This window comes from Cavia porcellus, unplaced genomic scaffold (assembly GCF_034190915.1).
Source record: "Cavia porcellus strain 051 isolate PalLab524CR breed Dunkin Hartley unplaced genomic scaffold, mCavPor4.1 scaffold_1, whole genome shotgun sequence".
In the NCBI taxonomy this organism is placed as follows: Eukaryota; Metazoa; Chordata; class Mammalia; order Rodentia; family Caviidae; genus Cavia; species Cavia porcellus.
The window spans coordinates 132746716-132760137 of record NW_026947484.1 but is presented as its reverse complement, the minus strand read 5'-3'; the positions used below and the strand labels follow the sequence as shown (position 1 = coordinate 132760137).

The 13422-nt window shown below is 40.0% G+C and overlaps 1 protein-coding gene across 2 annotated transcripts in view; it reads right to left on the bottom strand.

Moving 5' to 3' along the window:
- The window catches only part of Cttnbp2nl (CTTNBP2 N-terminal like), a 54269-nt gene extending 44951 nt beyond the window's left edge, over window positions 1-9318 (bottom strand). Inside the window, exon 1 of one of the 2 annotated variants that reach the window (XM_003479231.5) lies at window positions 9224-9318. In XM_003479231.5, coding sequence (XP_003479279.2) covers window positions 9224-9283 — 60 coding nt within the window. In that variant the 5' untranslated portion in view covers window positions 9284-9318. The remainder of the gene's footprint in view (window positions 1-9223) is intronic. The other variant, XM_005007881.3, reaches the window with a different exon arrangement.
- Window positions 9319-13422: the final 4104 nt, after the last annotated feature.

Sequence of the window (13422 nt, the reverse complement as noted above, 5' to 3'; positions counted from 1 at the left end):
CAGGAAGTTAAGGCAGGAGGCTCTGAGTCTGAGTCTGGCCTGGGCTGTATACAGTGAGTTTGAGGATGGCTTCAACTACATAGTAAGACCATCTTATCAAAAAAATCACCCCCAAAACAAAAATGAGTATCATATCATACTATTTCACAGAAAGCCTTGCTTTGTCTCATCAGTCTGCTTTTTCTAGTCACACTGTGGGAGCACTAGGTAAAACAACGGTTTGGGCATATTTTCAGAGATTGTAAATTTCAGGATCCTTTGGAGAAGGATGCTTTTGAGACATCCTGAAATACAATATGAATAGTGCACTTACTAAAGAATTACAATGGTCCTAAGGGGTCAAGATGCCTATTTATCTAACACTGTCATGACAGACTTTGATGCAGGTCTCAAGAGAAAGCTCTGTGGCTGTTTTAGTTACTTTTCTCACTGCTGGGACAAAACACCTGACACCCAAAGTTGAAGGAGGAAAGATTTATTTAGCTCACAATTTTTAGAGGTTTGAGTCCGTAATTGGCTGACTCCAAGGCAGGGTGGCAATCATTCATGGCAGCAGCAGACAGCAAAAGCAAGGAGAGACAGAAAAGACAGACAAGACAGACAGATGGGGGACAAGCCTCTTTCTGTCCCTTCTATTGTATGCAGGCTACCTGTCCTAGGGCAGGTATAGCACTCACACCATTAATTCCAGCACAGGCCAACTCTAGATTTAACTACCTTTGGAAAGCTGTCCCCATGGCTGCATGAGACTTTGAGGAGACATTTAGACACAAACCTTAACAGTAATTAAATTAATACCTCTCAAAGTCAACATTTACAATACAGTAAGTCCTTGACTTCTGAACAAATTCTGTTCATGGAAAAATAAGTCAGAATGGTTCGTAAATCCGACAAAGTGAATCTTAAACACCTTTCACACACATATACACTATATGCTGCTTTGTACTTCCTAGCAGTCTCCTCCGCATGACTACAGCTTTTCCTCTTGCTTCCAAATATCTTGGGCTCTGATTAAGAACTGTTCTACTGTTCACTATCACACTGCACAGTAAGCACACAGTAAGCAGCACAACTGTGACAATGGCCAGCAGACACGCAAGGTACTTCCGCGATTGTTTGCATCTATTCCTAATGTGAGGTCCATTCCTATCTGTGAAAAGTTTGCAACTCAAATATTCATAAGCTGGGGACTTACTGTACTGAGTGCTCTACTTATATCCAAATATGTACTGTACACAGTGCTGTATTCAAGGCAGTCTAAGATGCCAGTTTTCCTGGACTTACGCTTACTACAGAAGTGAACAATGATTAATATAATCACTATTACCTCAGAGTTTCATGGAATAGTTTTCTAAGAATTGAAGCAATTACAATAAATAATAAAAAGATAAGCACTTACTCAGCTAAACATGATTTTAGTAGACAGTGTTCTAAGTATTTGACATATATTCACTAATTTAATCCTCATGAGCACCTTAGGTGACAGACATCATAACCATCAACAAGTTCATCATCACTATCATCCCCACTTAACACATGGCAAAAGTGAGGCATGCGGGCTAAATAAAAGACTCATAGCTAGTATGTGGCAGTACGGGAAATGAGACCAGAAGTTTGACTCGAAAAGCTTTGCTGGTAAAGGCTGCTACTTGGTTATTGTTCACATTTGATTTCATTTTATCGGTGTGGTGGTATAGCCTCAGCTAAAACATGATTTGCCAAAGCTGAAGTAATCTAATTTACCACTCTCATCTTACAGGTGAGTATTGAGTATGTTGTTACAGTTACACTTGTATTTTTAAGAGTCTAATCTTTCTGAGGTATACGACAGCCATCTTACAGATTTAAAACTCATGGGTCATCTGTGTATGCATACAACTGTCTCTCTTTTTTTTTTTTTCCTATATATTGCCAGTAAGATTATACATTATTGAGAAAAAAGAAGATGCCTTATACCTATATATATTCAAACATCTCTCCCTTTCTGGTGATATTAACGCAAAGCTATAAATAACACAAAGCTATTAAAAACAGGTCTGTCTACTTAGCTACCTGTTCACGCCCTTTCAAACATTCTCCATGAGATAAGACCAAACCAGAACACTTACATTAGTCAAGCTACTGAAATGAATATTAATGAAAATGTAGGTTTCATATTAATTTTTTAATTGAAAATTTAAAAGTCATCCTATTTCAACGTTACATGTGTTTAAACAAAATAATAGGATGATTTCAAATAAATCTGTCCGTATCATGTATCTATTTGTCCCCAAAAGTTTTGTTTTTTCTGAAATAAGGCTACCACAATTAAGGGAATAATAACATGTAGACTGATTTTATTTTCATTAAGGTGATCCATGGGCCTTCATTCTACAGGCAGCCTGGTGTGCAGAAGAAACCCTTTGAATGTAAATACAGAATGAAGTCATTGACTCCACTGGGATTCCAAACTAAGAAGAAATTCCACAGAGAGTATGGCATAGAGAATTAAGCATAATGTAGTTAAGATATCCATAAAGTAGATGTTCATAACCTGACTCTGAACTGCAAAACACTTGGCACAAGCCTCTAATAGAACTATACTTGGTGATACTATTTTGCAGATATTGTAACTGATTTTAAAAGAAGTTTAATCAGCTGAATGTTACCAATGTCAAATTTAGCAATTAGTTTTGCTGGAAGGCTTTTCAGTGACAATAGTTCTCCTGAGAGACAAAGTTGTAGTGGAAAAACTATGGGTTTTGGAGTTCAATAAAGCAGGTTTTACATCCTGGTTCTGCTATGTCACAGTTCCTTTTTCATTTAACCTTTGGGCTTTAGTTCTTCCTCTATAAAATGGTGAAAACATACTCTCAATAGGAGTTACAAGGTTTAAATAAATTACTGATTGACCAGTTCTCTTATTTCTCATCCTTGAACATTCATCTGATTTTATCTACAAGGATAAAGAAGTTTTTCCTTTTTCCACTAGAATTTCACTATCATTCATATATTTAATTTCAATGTCAAAACAAATTATTCCGATTTGCCAGGCTGATCTTCAAGGAGGAGGAGATGGCCTAACCAGGGAAAGATCTTAGGGACATGTATAACACGTGTCCAGCCAATGACATCACCACTTGAGAAAACGACATTTTTCCTGCCTAGATCAGCTTTTGAACATAAGTAAGAGCATGTGTTTGCTTTCACTCAATTTTTTCAGATTTAATCAAATTAAAATTTGTAATGACTTAAGTGGGCTTTCTAAAGTTATCATAGCTACTTTTTTCCATTATGTTAAATGCATAACATATATGTATCTACATTTGCAACTCAGAAGTTATAGTCTACTATATCAATTCATCTACTTACATATCTGCTTTCTACCTCAAAAGACTCTGTGAGCTCTTCTGAATATCTACAACATCTATTCATCTTGATATAGTCTTTAGTTCAAAAGAATACTAAAAAATTCTAGTTTGAAAGAAATTTACAGCTCATAATTGGACTTTACTTTTCAGAAACTAAATGGTCACCATTTTTAGCCAGGTAACTACCATAATGAAAGTGTAATTTTAGGAATGTTTAGACTTAACAGTACATATCTGACCCGACTCAAGAGAAATGAAGAACAGTTGGCAGAAAATTTAATAGTATAGGTATAAAGTCAAAAAATATGTGTGCGCTAGAATGGTGGCAGTAAAAACCCAGCAAGCAACACTAGAAACATTATAAAGACGGAACTCACTTATAGTAACTTGGTGATTAATTCCACTTGGAGAGCTTAAAAGGGAAATAATCCCAGGTTTGCTGAGGTATTAAGACTGGGTGACTAGAATGATGCCATTAACAGAAATAGGGATGTTAAAAAGGAACTGGCTTTAGGGGGAAATGATGACTGTGATGTGAGACATGCTGAATAAGAAACAATTAGATCTCCAAAAGGAACATGTTGAGAGTTAGCTAGTGGGGTGAAGAAGGCTATGGAGATGTAGCCTTTTATGAAATGTTCTTCTATGTTCTCAATTTAAGGACAACAAACAAAAGGAAGAAGTAGGTGTATAGGACTAGACTGGATCATGTTTGTACTCTCAAATATTAAGTCAGTTAAGAACTAGATTAGTTCTGCTGTTATTCCTATAGCACCTGCTGCAAACAGACCTGGCCCCACCTGCCAACAAAAACACTTAATGCTTCTCTTTTTTCTCTACCACTGAGCTGTCAGTTATCCTTCATCCTTCTCTCCTTTATAACTCGTAATTCTTCTGTTAAAACAATTCACCTTGCTTTTCCCTTCTGCTCTTTTCTGGCTCCCACCTTTCCATACTAGGAGGTCCCCCTTCCCCCAGCACACTTGACCTAGACTTTCTCAGGAAGGTCTGCACCAAAGATGCAGATCCAGATGCTCCTGAGCTTCAGGTTCAGAGGTCTTTGTTTTAAAACTGTTTCTTGTGGTCTCCTATTTTTCTTTCTAGTTTCTTTTAAACTCAGTAACAAAAAGGACTATATTATTTGTAGCTCCAGAAGTTAGAAAACTTCATTCAACAGTAAAGGATACATTTAGACAGAAAGTTTTTGCTTTGAACTTGAAAATACAGTTTAGAAATACTTTGCAAGTAGGAACCACTTCACTGCATACTTACTTCAAATCCTTGCTTGTAGTCCTGCTTTCAACTCTCAGGCCTCTGTGCTCACTTTCACCCACCTTCATACTTAACTTCCCTATCCATATTTTATTCTCATTTAATTGGAGGCAATCTTCAAAAATAAGGCAAACATCACTTTAAAATTACCACTGAAAAGTTCTTAAAAATCTCACAGAAGACACACACCCTCCTTACACAGTAACCACAGCACCCACAAGTATTTACATGATATTTGGGGTGGTGGCACTTGAGAGAGTAGGGTAACATATTCATGAAGACATCAGCTGGTTGAAACACTTATGTGCTTGTCTTGTTGCTGATTTGTCTTCTTTTCTTTCTTCCTTGCTGACTGGGGACTGAACTGATGGTCTACACACTGAGCTATATCCCACTGTTTTTCCTATTTTGAGAAAATGTCTCACTAAGTTGATTAGGCTGGTCTTGAACTTCTGGTCCTCCTGCTTCAGCTGCCCAGAGTGTTAAGATTACAGGTGTACGCCACCACTATCAGCTCCTTGCTTTTCTTTTTCCAAAGGCCAAAAATTCTAGAATGATAATCTGCATGACAAAATTACTAAACAAACATATACCAAGCTAGATAAACACTGTCCTAAAAATCATTGGTTTGGATATTTGACATCCTTATACCTACAAGCCTTGATTCCCTCTACACAGGACTCATTGTTATATATGAATGGATTTAAAACCAGTCAATAATTATAATTTGCCACTTATTACTTGTAGACACTATTTACTTTAGACACTATTTACTTCTGCTAAAACACTAAAGGAGTATTTTAGCATTTTAGTACATTTAATACTAATTTTTTAATTGACATGCAAGTATTCATAATAGCAATGATGCTGGTGATAATACCTGTCTATTATTTAGTGCTTGCTATATGGATGCCCTTATTTTGTGTTATCATACTAGCGATATGAACCTTAAAAACAAAATAAAACCTCTAAGTTATTTCTATCTCACAGTTCTGGAAACTGGAGTATGGTCAAAACAGGAAAACTGAGGTTGTCATAGGATTATACTGTTAAACGGTAGCAGATTTGAACCCAGTTTTCCTTAAGATCTACACTGTAAACATACTCTATAGCCTCATAATATGGAAGCCATTTCTCATTGAAACACTCTGAATTGAATCTAAGAAGATTTGACTTTTAGCTATTAGCTGGAAGCATTCATGCTTTAAAAATGGCCTTTCTAATAAAAGTTAGTACAGGTTTGCAGGGCATAGCACTTACCTTCATCTGGGGGAGTTGGTACATGTATATAATACATCCTAATTCTTTTTCATACCTCCCTCTCATGCCTCCCACCTTCCTATTTTAGTCCCTTACCTTTTACAAGCAGGTTGACAAGCCTCTTCTCGGGTCAAACACTACAGAATCCACAAATTTTCTCTAGAAATAAACATCTACTTCTTATTTCATGCCTCCAAACACTTCAATGGAAGCTACCATGAACACCATTTTGCTCCACCCAGAAAAGCCATAAACTCAAATCCTGTTCTGCAAATTAACTGGTGGCACTGCAAATGATTCTATGAAGACACAAATCCATAGCTAACTGAAGAAAATATGCTCATCATAGTCAGTTTGTGTGATCACAATTAGGGACTCAATATTGTTCTGTTCCCCTATTAAAATATTTAGTGCTAGTTTAGAAGCACAAAATCAGAATTAGGGATACAACTACATGGTAGAGCATTTAGCTACCAGGGTTTAATCCCCAGCAAATAATATAAAATAAATGAGACATGGAAGCTGGGGATTTAGCTCAGCGGAATAAGCACCTGCCTTGCAAGCAGGCATGAGTTCGATGCCCAGTACCAATAAAAAAGAAAAAGACAAAAATAAATAAATAAATAAATAAACGAGACACTCAAAAATTATTTTAAAATTAGCAAGCTACTAAAAATTAGCAAACAGTTTCTAGTGTGCTCTCCTAAATTCACTTCATTGATATCAGGTTGGGATCTTGAAAAATAAAATCCTAAAATGACTACTATTGATTATGTTTATAAGTCTGATTTAAATTTTATGACAATAAAATTACATACCTATGGAAATTTTCTTATAGGAAATTCAATGTTTTAAAGTCACTTAAGATACTAGAGTTTCATAAAACAAGATAACAACAAAAACCAGATTGTTTATACTATTATCTGTGCAATATTTTATTGGTGTATCCTTTCTGGTTTATTTCAAGGTGACTGCTTTGCACTAAATTCAATGAACACTTATTAAGTTATACACTAAACACTGTATGAAAGACACAAAAACTATATCCTCAAAGAATTTATAATTTAATGAGATACATCAGATGTACACAGAAAAATTCTCTGCATAGAGTACTTTTCTTCATCTAACATAACCAAATAGACACTGAAAAAGACAAGAGGAAAGATGTCCAAGGCTGAAACGTTTATCAATCAGGTCTTGCTTATTATGTGAAATAAGCGAAGAACATTACAGTATTTGCTTTTCCCCCCGTTTTTATTACAGCTCTGGCAATCACCACTACTTTGGTTTCCTTAGTTTCTTACCTTAGTTTATTTTCTGTTCTCTACTCATGTAATAAGATATATCTTTTGGGGATTTCTTGTTCTCAGTTTTTTTGTGTGCTATTTCTGGGGCCCACATCTTAACTCTCCTATGGCAGTATACTTTGTGTTTGCTAGAGTGACCTGCCATACAGTTTCTTTGTGTTTTCTCACTGGAGATCTGGAAACAATCACTGAGCAGATCTGTAAGCACTGAGAGTGGCTCTGTAACCCTGGAACCTAACTATTCAAAAACAATTACCTTCAGGAAGTCTGTCTTTAGGAAGTGTAATCAGGAAGGTAAAGACAACAGCCATTACAGTCTCCCTCAGTGATAGCACTTCCTTCCCTCTCACTGCTATCAGCATTGGCTATTAAGATAACAGTAGTGAGGGGCTGGGGATTTAGCTCAGCGGCATAAGCGCCTGCCTTGTAAGCAGGCAGTCATAGAGTTCGATCCCTGGTACCGATAAAAAGGAAAAAGACAAAAAAAAAAAAAAAAAAAAAAAAAAAAAAAAAAAGATAACAGTAGTGAGACGGACTTGAGTATTAAAAGCAAAAGAGACAATGCTAAAAATATATAGAATGTTAACATATAAAGTGATTACTAGGGATTCAGTGATATTAATATGAGGCCAAACTCAGTACTTTGCACCTGCTGAAACTCGGGCTAATTTGACAAAACCTTTAGGTCTCAGTACAAAGACACTTTTTACTTACACATGTGAATAGCTAGTTTACCATGCTTTTTATTTACCCTTATCTCTGAAATTTAAAACTTATTATTTTTTCCATACTTTAAATTTTGTTACAGAATACTGGCATTGTAAAACCGATCAACAACACAACATATGTATTAGTTTTCTCTCAAGGTAGAAATCTCACTATAAAAGACAGGGAAGAAAGCATTCAAAGGCATCAGGACTAGATTAATCATAAACCTAGCCAACTGAACCTGATTTTCCTTCAAACACTTCCTGCCTTTTGTTTCAACCTGCAGTACACCTTCAAGGTTAACTGCAGTCTCCCTGAGCAACAGAAGCACACTCCAAACGGGGAGATACTGATTCTTAATGGAATGCGATTTATTTACTTAACTATATTGTTTCATCTGAAAACATGCTGTTATTGACTGCTAAACAATATACACTGCATTTCTACCCACACAAGGCCAACTCTTGTGTGATATCAACACACCCACCTCATTGTAAAATATTAAGAGAGTGGTTTTTCATCAAGTTCCCAGGAAAGAAACAGGTTGGAAAACAAAAATGAACGTAACTCAAATTTTACGTATCCTGGGGGGGGGGGTGTCCTCAGACAAGGATTACGGAATATAGGGAAAGCACAATGGATAAAGGGGAGGAGGTGGTTAACGATTTCTCCTTCCGGAGTCTAAGAACGTCCAGAAGCAGAGCAACTCTTGACCCCACGCAGCAGACCAGAGGACGGGGGGCGGGGGGCTGTGGGAGGAAGGCTGAGCATCGGAGAATGGGGGATGGGAAGAAGCCAAGTGGGGGACGGCTGCTTCGTCGGAGGAGCTGGTTGTCTAGGTCGCATCTTTGATTTCTGCTTCACCTTATCCTTCTCTTTTGGAAAACATGACTTTATTTTACGGAGAAAACTAGATCTTGATCCCACCCTAGCGAGCAGGGACAGGTGAAAGGAGGGATGCCTGGCCTCCCAGAGGTACAAAACAGGGGTGGAGGTGGCAGCTTCGAGAATGGGAACCCGTCAGTTCCCCGCCAAGGCTGAGGCGCCGGACTGAAGGGGCCTTTAAACGCCTATAGTCAGGTGGGAAGCCCCTTCTATGGAGCAGGGAACTAAGGAGCGACAATAAGTAGCTGCTTCGGTTACTCGAGGATGCGGAGCCCTCTCCTCAGGGAATGCCAGGAGGTGGAGGGCCGGCCCCGCCCCCTCAGGGAAGGGCCCACCGGCAGTTTGGACCGGGAGGGAGACTACCCCTGTTCCTGCCCTTGCTTTCCTCTTGAGAACCCAGCGTCCCCAGCCCCGCCAAGCCCCAGCACCATCGCCTCCTACCTTTCCCCGGCACTCCGGGATCCGCTGCCAGCCGCCTCCGCCTCCGCCGCCGCTCCCCATACACAGCCTCCCGAGGCCCCGCCCCCTCGACTACCGGCGGCATCATCGGCATTCATCAGGGCCAATCGTCGCCTCGCCTCTCCATCGCCGGCACCAATCCGCGCCGTCTGGAGGAGGGCCTTTTCCAATACATTTCAGCTCCTCCCAAGGCCCCAAGATCCCTTTTGTTTGGAGAGAGCCAGACCGGGATTGAGTTTGCATCACTTCCGGGAGGAAGCACCCACCTCCGGCCCAGGCTTGAGGGTGGGCACCCCTTTTTGCCGGCCTACGTTCCACAACTTTCCTACTGTGGGAGGTTACTCGGCTGGGTTGTGGCAACACCTTCGTGTTTTACCCTGACTGTGCGGGAAGCTTAGGAATGGTAGGCTTCTGATGACCCGATTGCAATTTTATTCACAACGCTAATAAATGAGTTTTGGTATCTGTCTTAGAATTAGTTGCTGAAAACGTGGCATTCTTGTTCGGTGTATTTTTTTTTCTTTCCATTCCAGACTGCCTATGGTTGTGGTACTGGAAGCAAGAGCGACAAAATGAGGCGACTGGAGAGCACCCTTCTCTTTTCCTACCTACCGTGTGGGGGGAAAGGGTTCTGGTTCTGAAGCCTCTGGGACAGAGACTCCGGAGAGAGCACTCTAAAGGCATAAACTCTGTCCACCTGCCTTCCAGAGAGAAGTCAAATAATTACAAATTTGTGTGTAATTTTTCCAGACTAATTGCTTGCTGAGAGGACTTTTCTGTCGTATTGGACTGTAGGGCAGTGGCATTTGCGGTGAAGCTGAAACAAAGGACAGTTGTTTATAAGGGGTGTCTATACTTGTGAACACAGGAATGCAGATCTTGGTGATAACAGGCCCTAGGCAGTACTAAATAACCTGAAGGGAAGAGAATGAATCCTAGTTACATTCCTGAGGTGAGCCTTACTGATTTCCTTTTCTATTGGCTGCACTCTTTGCTCACTGATCAGTTCAGCTGGTTGAAGTAATCACATTATTTTAAATAAAACATAGTTACTTGTAATTACTATTTACAACGCACAAATAATATATTACTTTTAATCTTCACAATGGTTAGCAGTGTTAGGTTAGACAGTGTTAGGGACCTGGTACTCACCTAGGCAAACAGCCCTTACAGCAGATGCAGCCTGCCCTCATGCAGCTTTCTGTTTAAGGGAAAAGATACAATCAGTTTGTGCAGTCATAGTGGGAAGAAACTACGCAGGAATTTACCGTTATCACTAGTCACATAGCTTCATTTAATGGTAGTTAATTTTCTGTAGGGAATTATATGAGAAAGCCTATGCTATGTCCAATTTACAGAGGAGAGGCTAGAGATTCAGAGAAATCTAGTAAAGTTGTAGACTTCGTAAATGGCAAAGAGAACTTCAGTGTTAAGCTGTACATAGTGGTGGTATGGCTGCTCAGGTCTATACAATTTGTTGTTTCCAAGAACACAGAGGACAATCTTTGGTGGAATAGGAAAAAGTGCCAGATCTGAAGGAGGTAGTAAGACAATAGACAAGGAAAATTTCATGCCGTTTCATCTTTTGGCCATTTTCTGTTCCTCCCTTATAGAAATGAGAACTTGACTTCCTGGGGGCTGCATCTGCACCTTCCTTTCAGACAGATTTGCTAGTTTTCTGACAGGTGTTATTTCTCTGTCCTTCTGAGCTGGGGCGAGAAGGGGGTGGTTCATGCTTTCAGGGTGAGGAAGCCCTGAGAAACAAGCTTTTACCTTTTTTTAAAGACCTCATGGAGAGGTCTGACCCTGTCTGTCTGCCCTCCCAGCTACCCAAATTCCTAGAATGGCTGTTCCCAGCAGCCTGAGTATGGGAACAATGCCTACTATGCTAGGATGTGGCATACTCAACCGTGTCACCTGCACACCCACAACAGAACATTAACCATTGTTATGACCATATACTCAGCTATTCTCACTCCTCCAAGCTTATTCTCCACTTGCCTTACCCCTCTAAACTGGTGCCTCTAATGTCTCTAATCCTTTGCCTTAAAAGACCCAATTCAATAAACTTGACTCAGCTTTCCCTTAAGGTTACTCCAGGCAATCCCTCCTGAAACCCCCGAATTCAGGCTGGTTGTGTTTTTTACTGGATCACTACTATTTATCTAACACTTGTTTTTAAAGATCCATTTTATCCTGTCAGTTACAGTATTATATACCTGTAATTCCAGCACTCAGGAAGCTGGGGCAAGAGGCTTTAGAGTTTGAGGCCAGCATATTAAATACATGTTGAATTCAAGGCCAGGCTGCACAATCACAGACTGATCTCATGTATTCAAAAAGATACCTGGAAAGGCAAGATGAAGGGCCAATCTCACAATATGTGCTAGCTAAGTACCGACTTGACTTAAAATCTCTGAAATGGTTAACAATAGAGCATTAGGGCTGGGACAGGTCCAAAAAGTTGAAAAATCCCATTTCCTGCTCCTCCCTTTGCTTTGCCCAGGGATGTGCAATAAGGAAGTGCCTGACAATGAGGCCGATGTGGGGACAACAAGCTTTCTGCTGGTGTCTGAGTCACTCTGAGGACCGTCCTAGTGAATCAGCTTCTCCTCGGCTTCCCTCCCTTTGTAATTATTAATTTATAGCCACCTATTCTACTCTAAAGCTGAGCTGCTGGGAGCAGAACCCTGTTGTCTACCTACTGTATAGCAGTGGGCTCATCAGACTCCCTGAGTTCCCCTTGGCCATTCCTGAATGAGTGTGGAAGAATTCAGAAAGAATAAGATCATCCCTGTCTTGTAGAATTTAGTCCTGAAGGTGTTCAAATTGCTTTCCTTTTAGCTTATCATCCCCTGGAGGTAGTAACAGTCAGGCTATGAACTTTGCCAGGCTATAGCAATATGAGCAAACCTGGAGTCTTGTAATCCTTCAATATATAATACCTGTAAATAAATTTAGAGACTGGTGTGAAGATATATACAGAAATAGAAAATGGGCTCATAATATCTTAAATTTTTATAACACAGTGTGACCCGTTTATATCTATTATTTTATTAATTTGCCAGTAAATATTCACATACTTAACATGTATCCAGCAAAAATTTGGTAAATAAGTGGCCAAAGATTATAGACGGGGTCAATTTTTCTCTAAATCTTTCCAGGTAGATGTTCTATAAATGTTTATCACTGTCTTGCAGAGCCAATGATAGAGTAGAAGTTAGGCAGAAAGGAAAGAAATTTGGAGTCTCATTTCCATTCTGTCATAAACTTTATTAGTTTCCTATGTCACAACCAATTACTACAGGGTGGGTGGCTTAAAACAACAGGAATTTATTCTACCTGTCTGGAGGCTAGAAGTCCAAGATTAAGGTGTTGACAGGTTTGTTGCTTCTGGGGGCGCTGCAGATTATCCAGGCCATGCCTCTGTCCTAGCTTCTGGTGGTTCCCAGCATTCTCTGGCTGCAGTTGCATCAGCTTAGACTCGGCATCCATTATCTCGTGGGCTTTTCCCACTGTCTCAGTGTTTCTATTTGTCTTTCCCTTTTTTATCAGACCCTAGTCATACTGGATTTAGAGTCCACTCTAATCCACTGCTATCTCAACTCATTATTACATCTGCAAAGACTCTACTTCCAAATTCACATTCTCGGATTCTGGGTGTATGTGACTTGGGGACTGGGGTGGGGATGGGGCATCATTCAATCCAGTATCCAAACTTGGCAAAGTAAACTCCCACTTAATTCTATTTACTTTACTGGTAAATGTCAGGAAAGAAATGGTTCTAAAAAACGTCCAGCTCGAGTAATGGAGGAGAGTGCTGAGGGCTCTGCTGTGTCTTCACCTCTTCAAGCCTTCTCACTCCTCATCCACTAGCGCATCTGGAGGTCCCAGTCCAGAGGCTGGAGAAGACTCACTAGCGGAGGCAGGCTGAAGCTGAAGGGAAGGTGAGCTCTCCACAGCTCCCTGCGTTACCTCCCCTCATCATTTGTTCTCACAAAGACCTTTCACAGATCTGGCGGCTGGAGAAGCAGCGGAGTTCAGAGATTTCTGGGTGTGGCCCTAACCGCGTTCCCGAGTTTATTGCTCCCCCTAGTGTTCAACGAAGAATCCTGCGGCTGTCAGCATTCTTGGTCATCTCTGGTCTCTGATGATTTTTCCTTTTATGGTTGTGGGCTGAA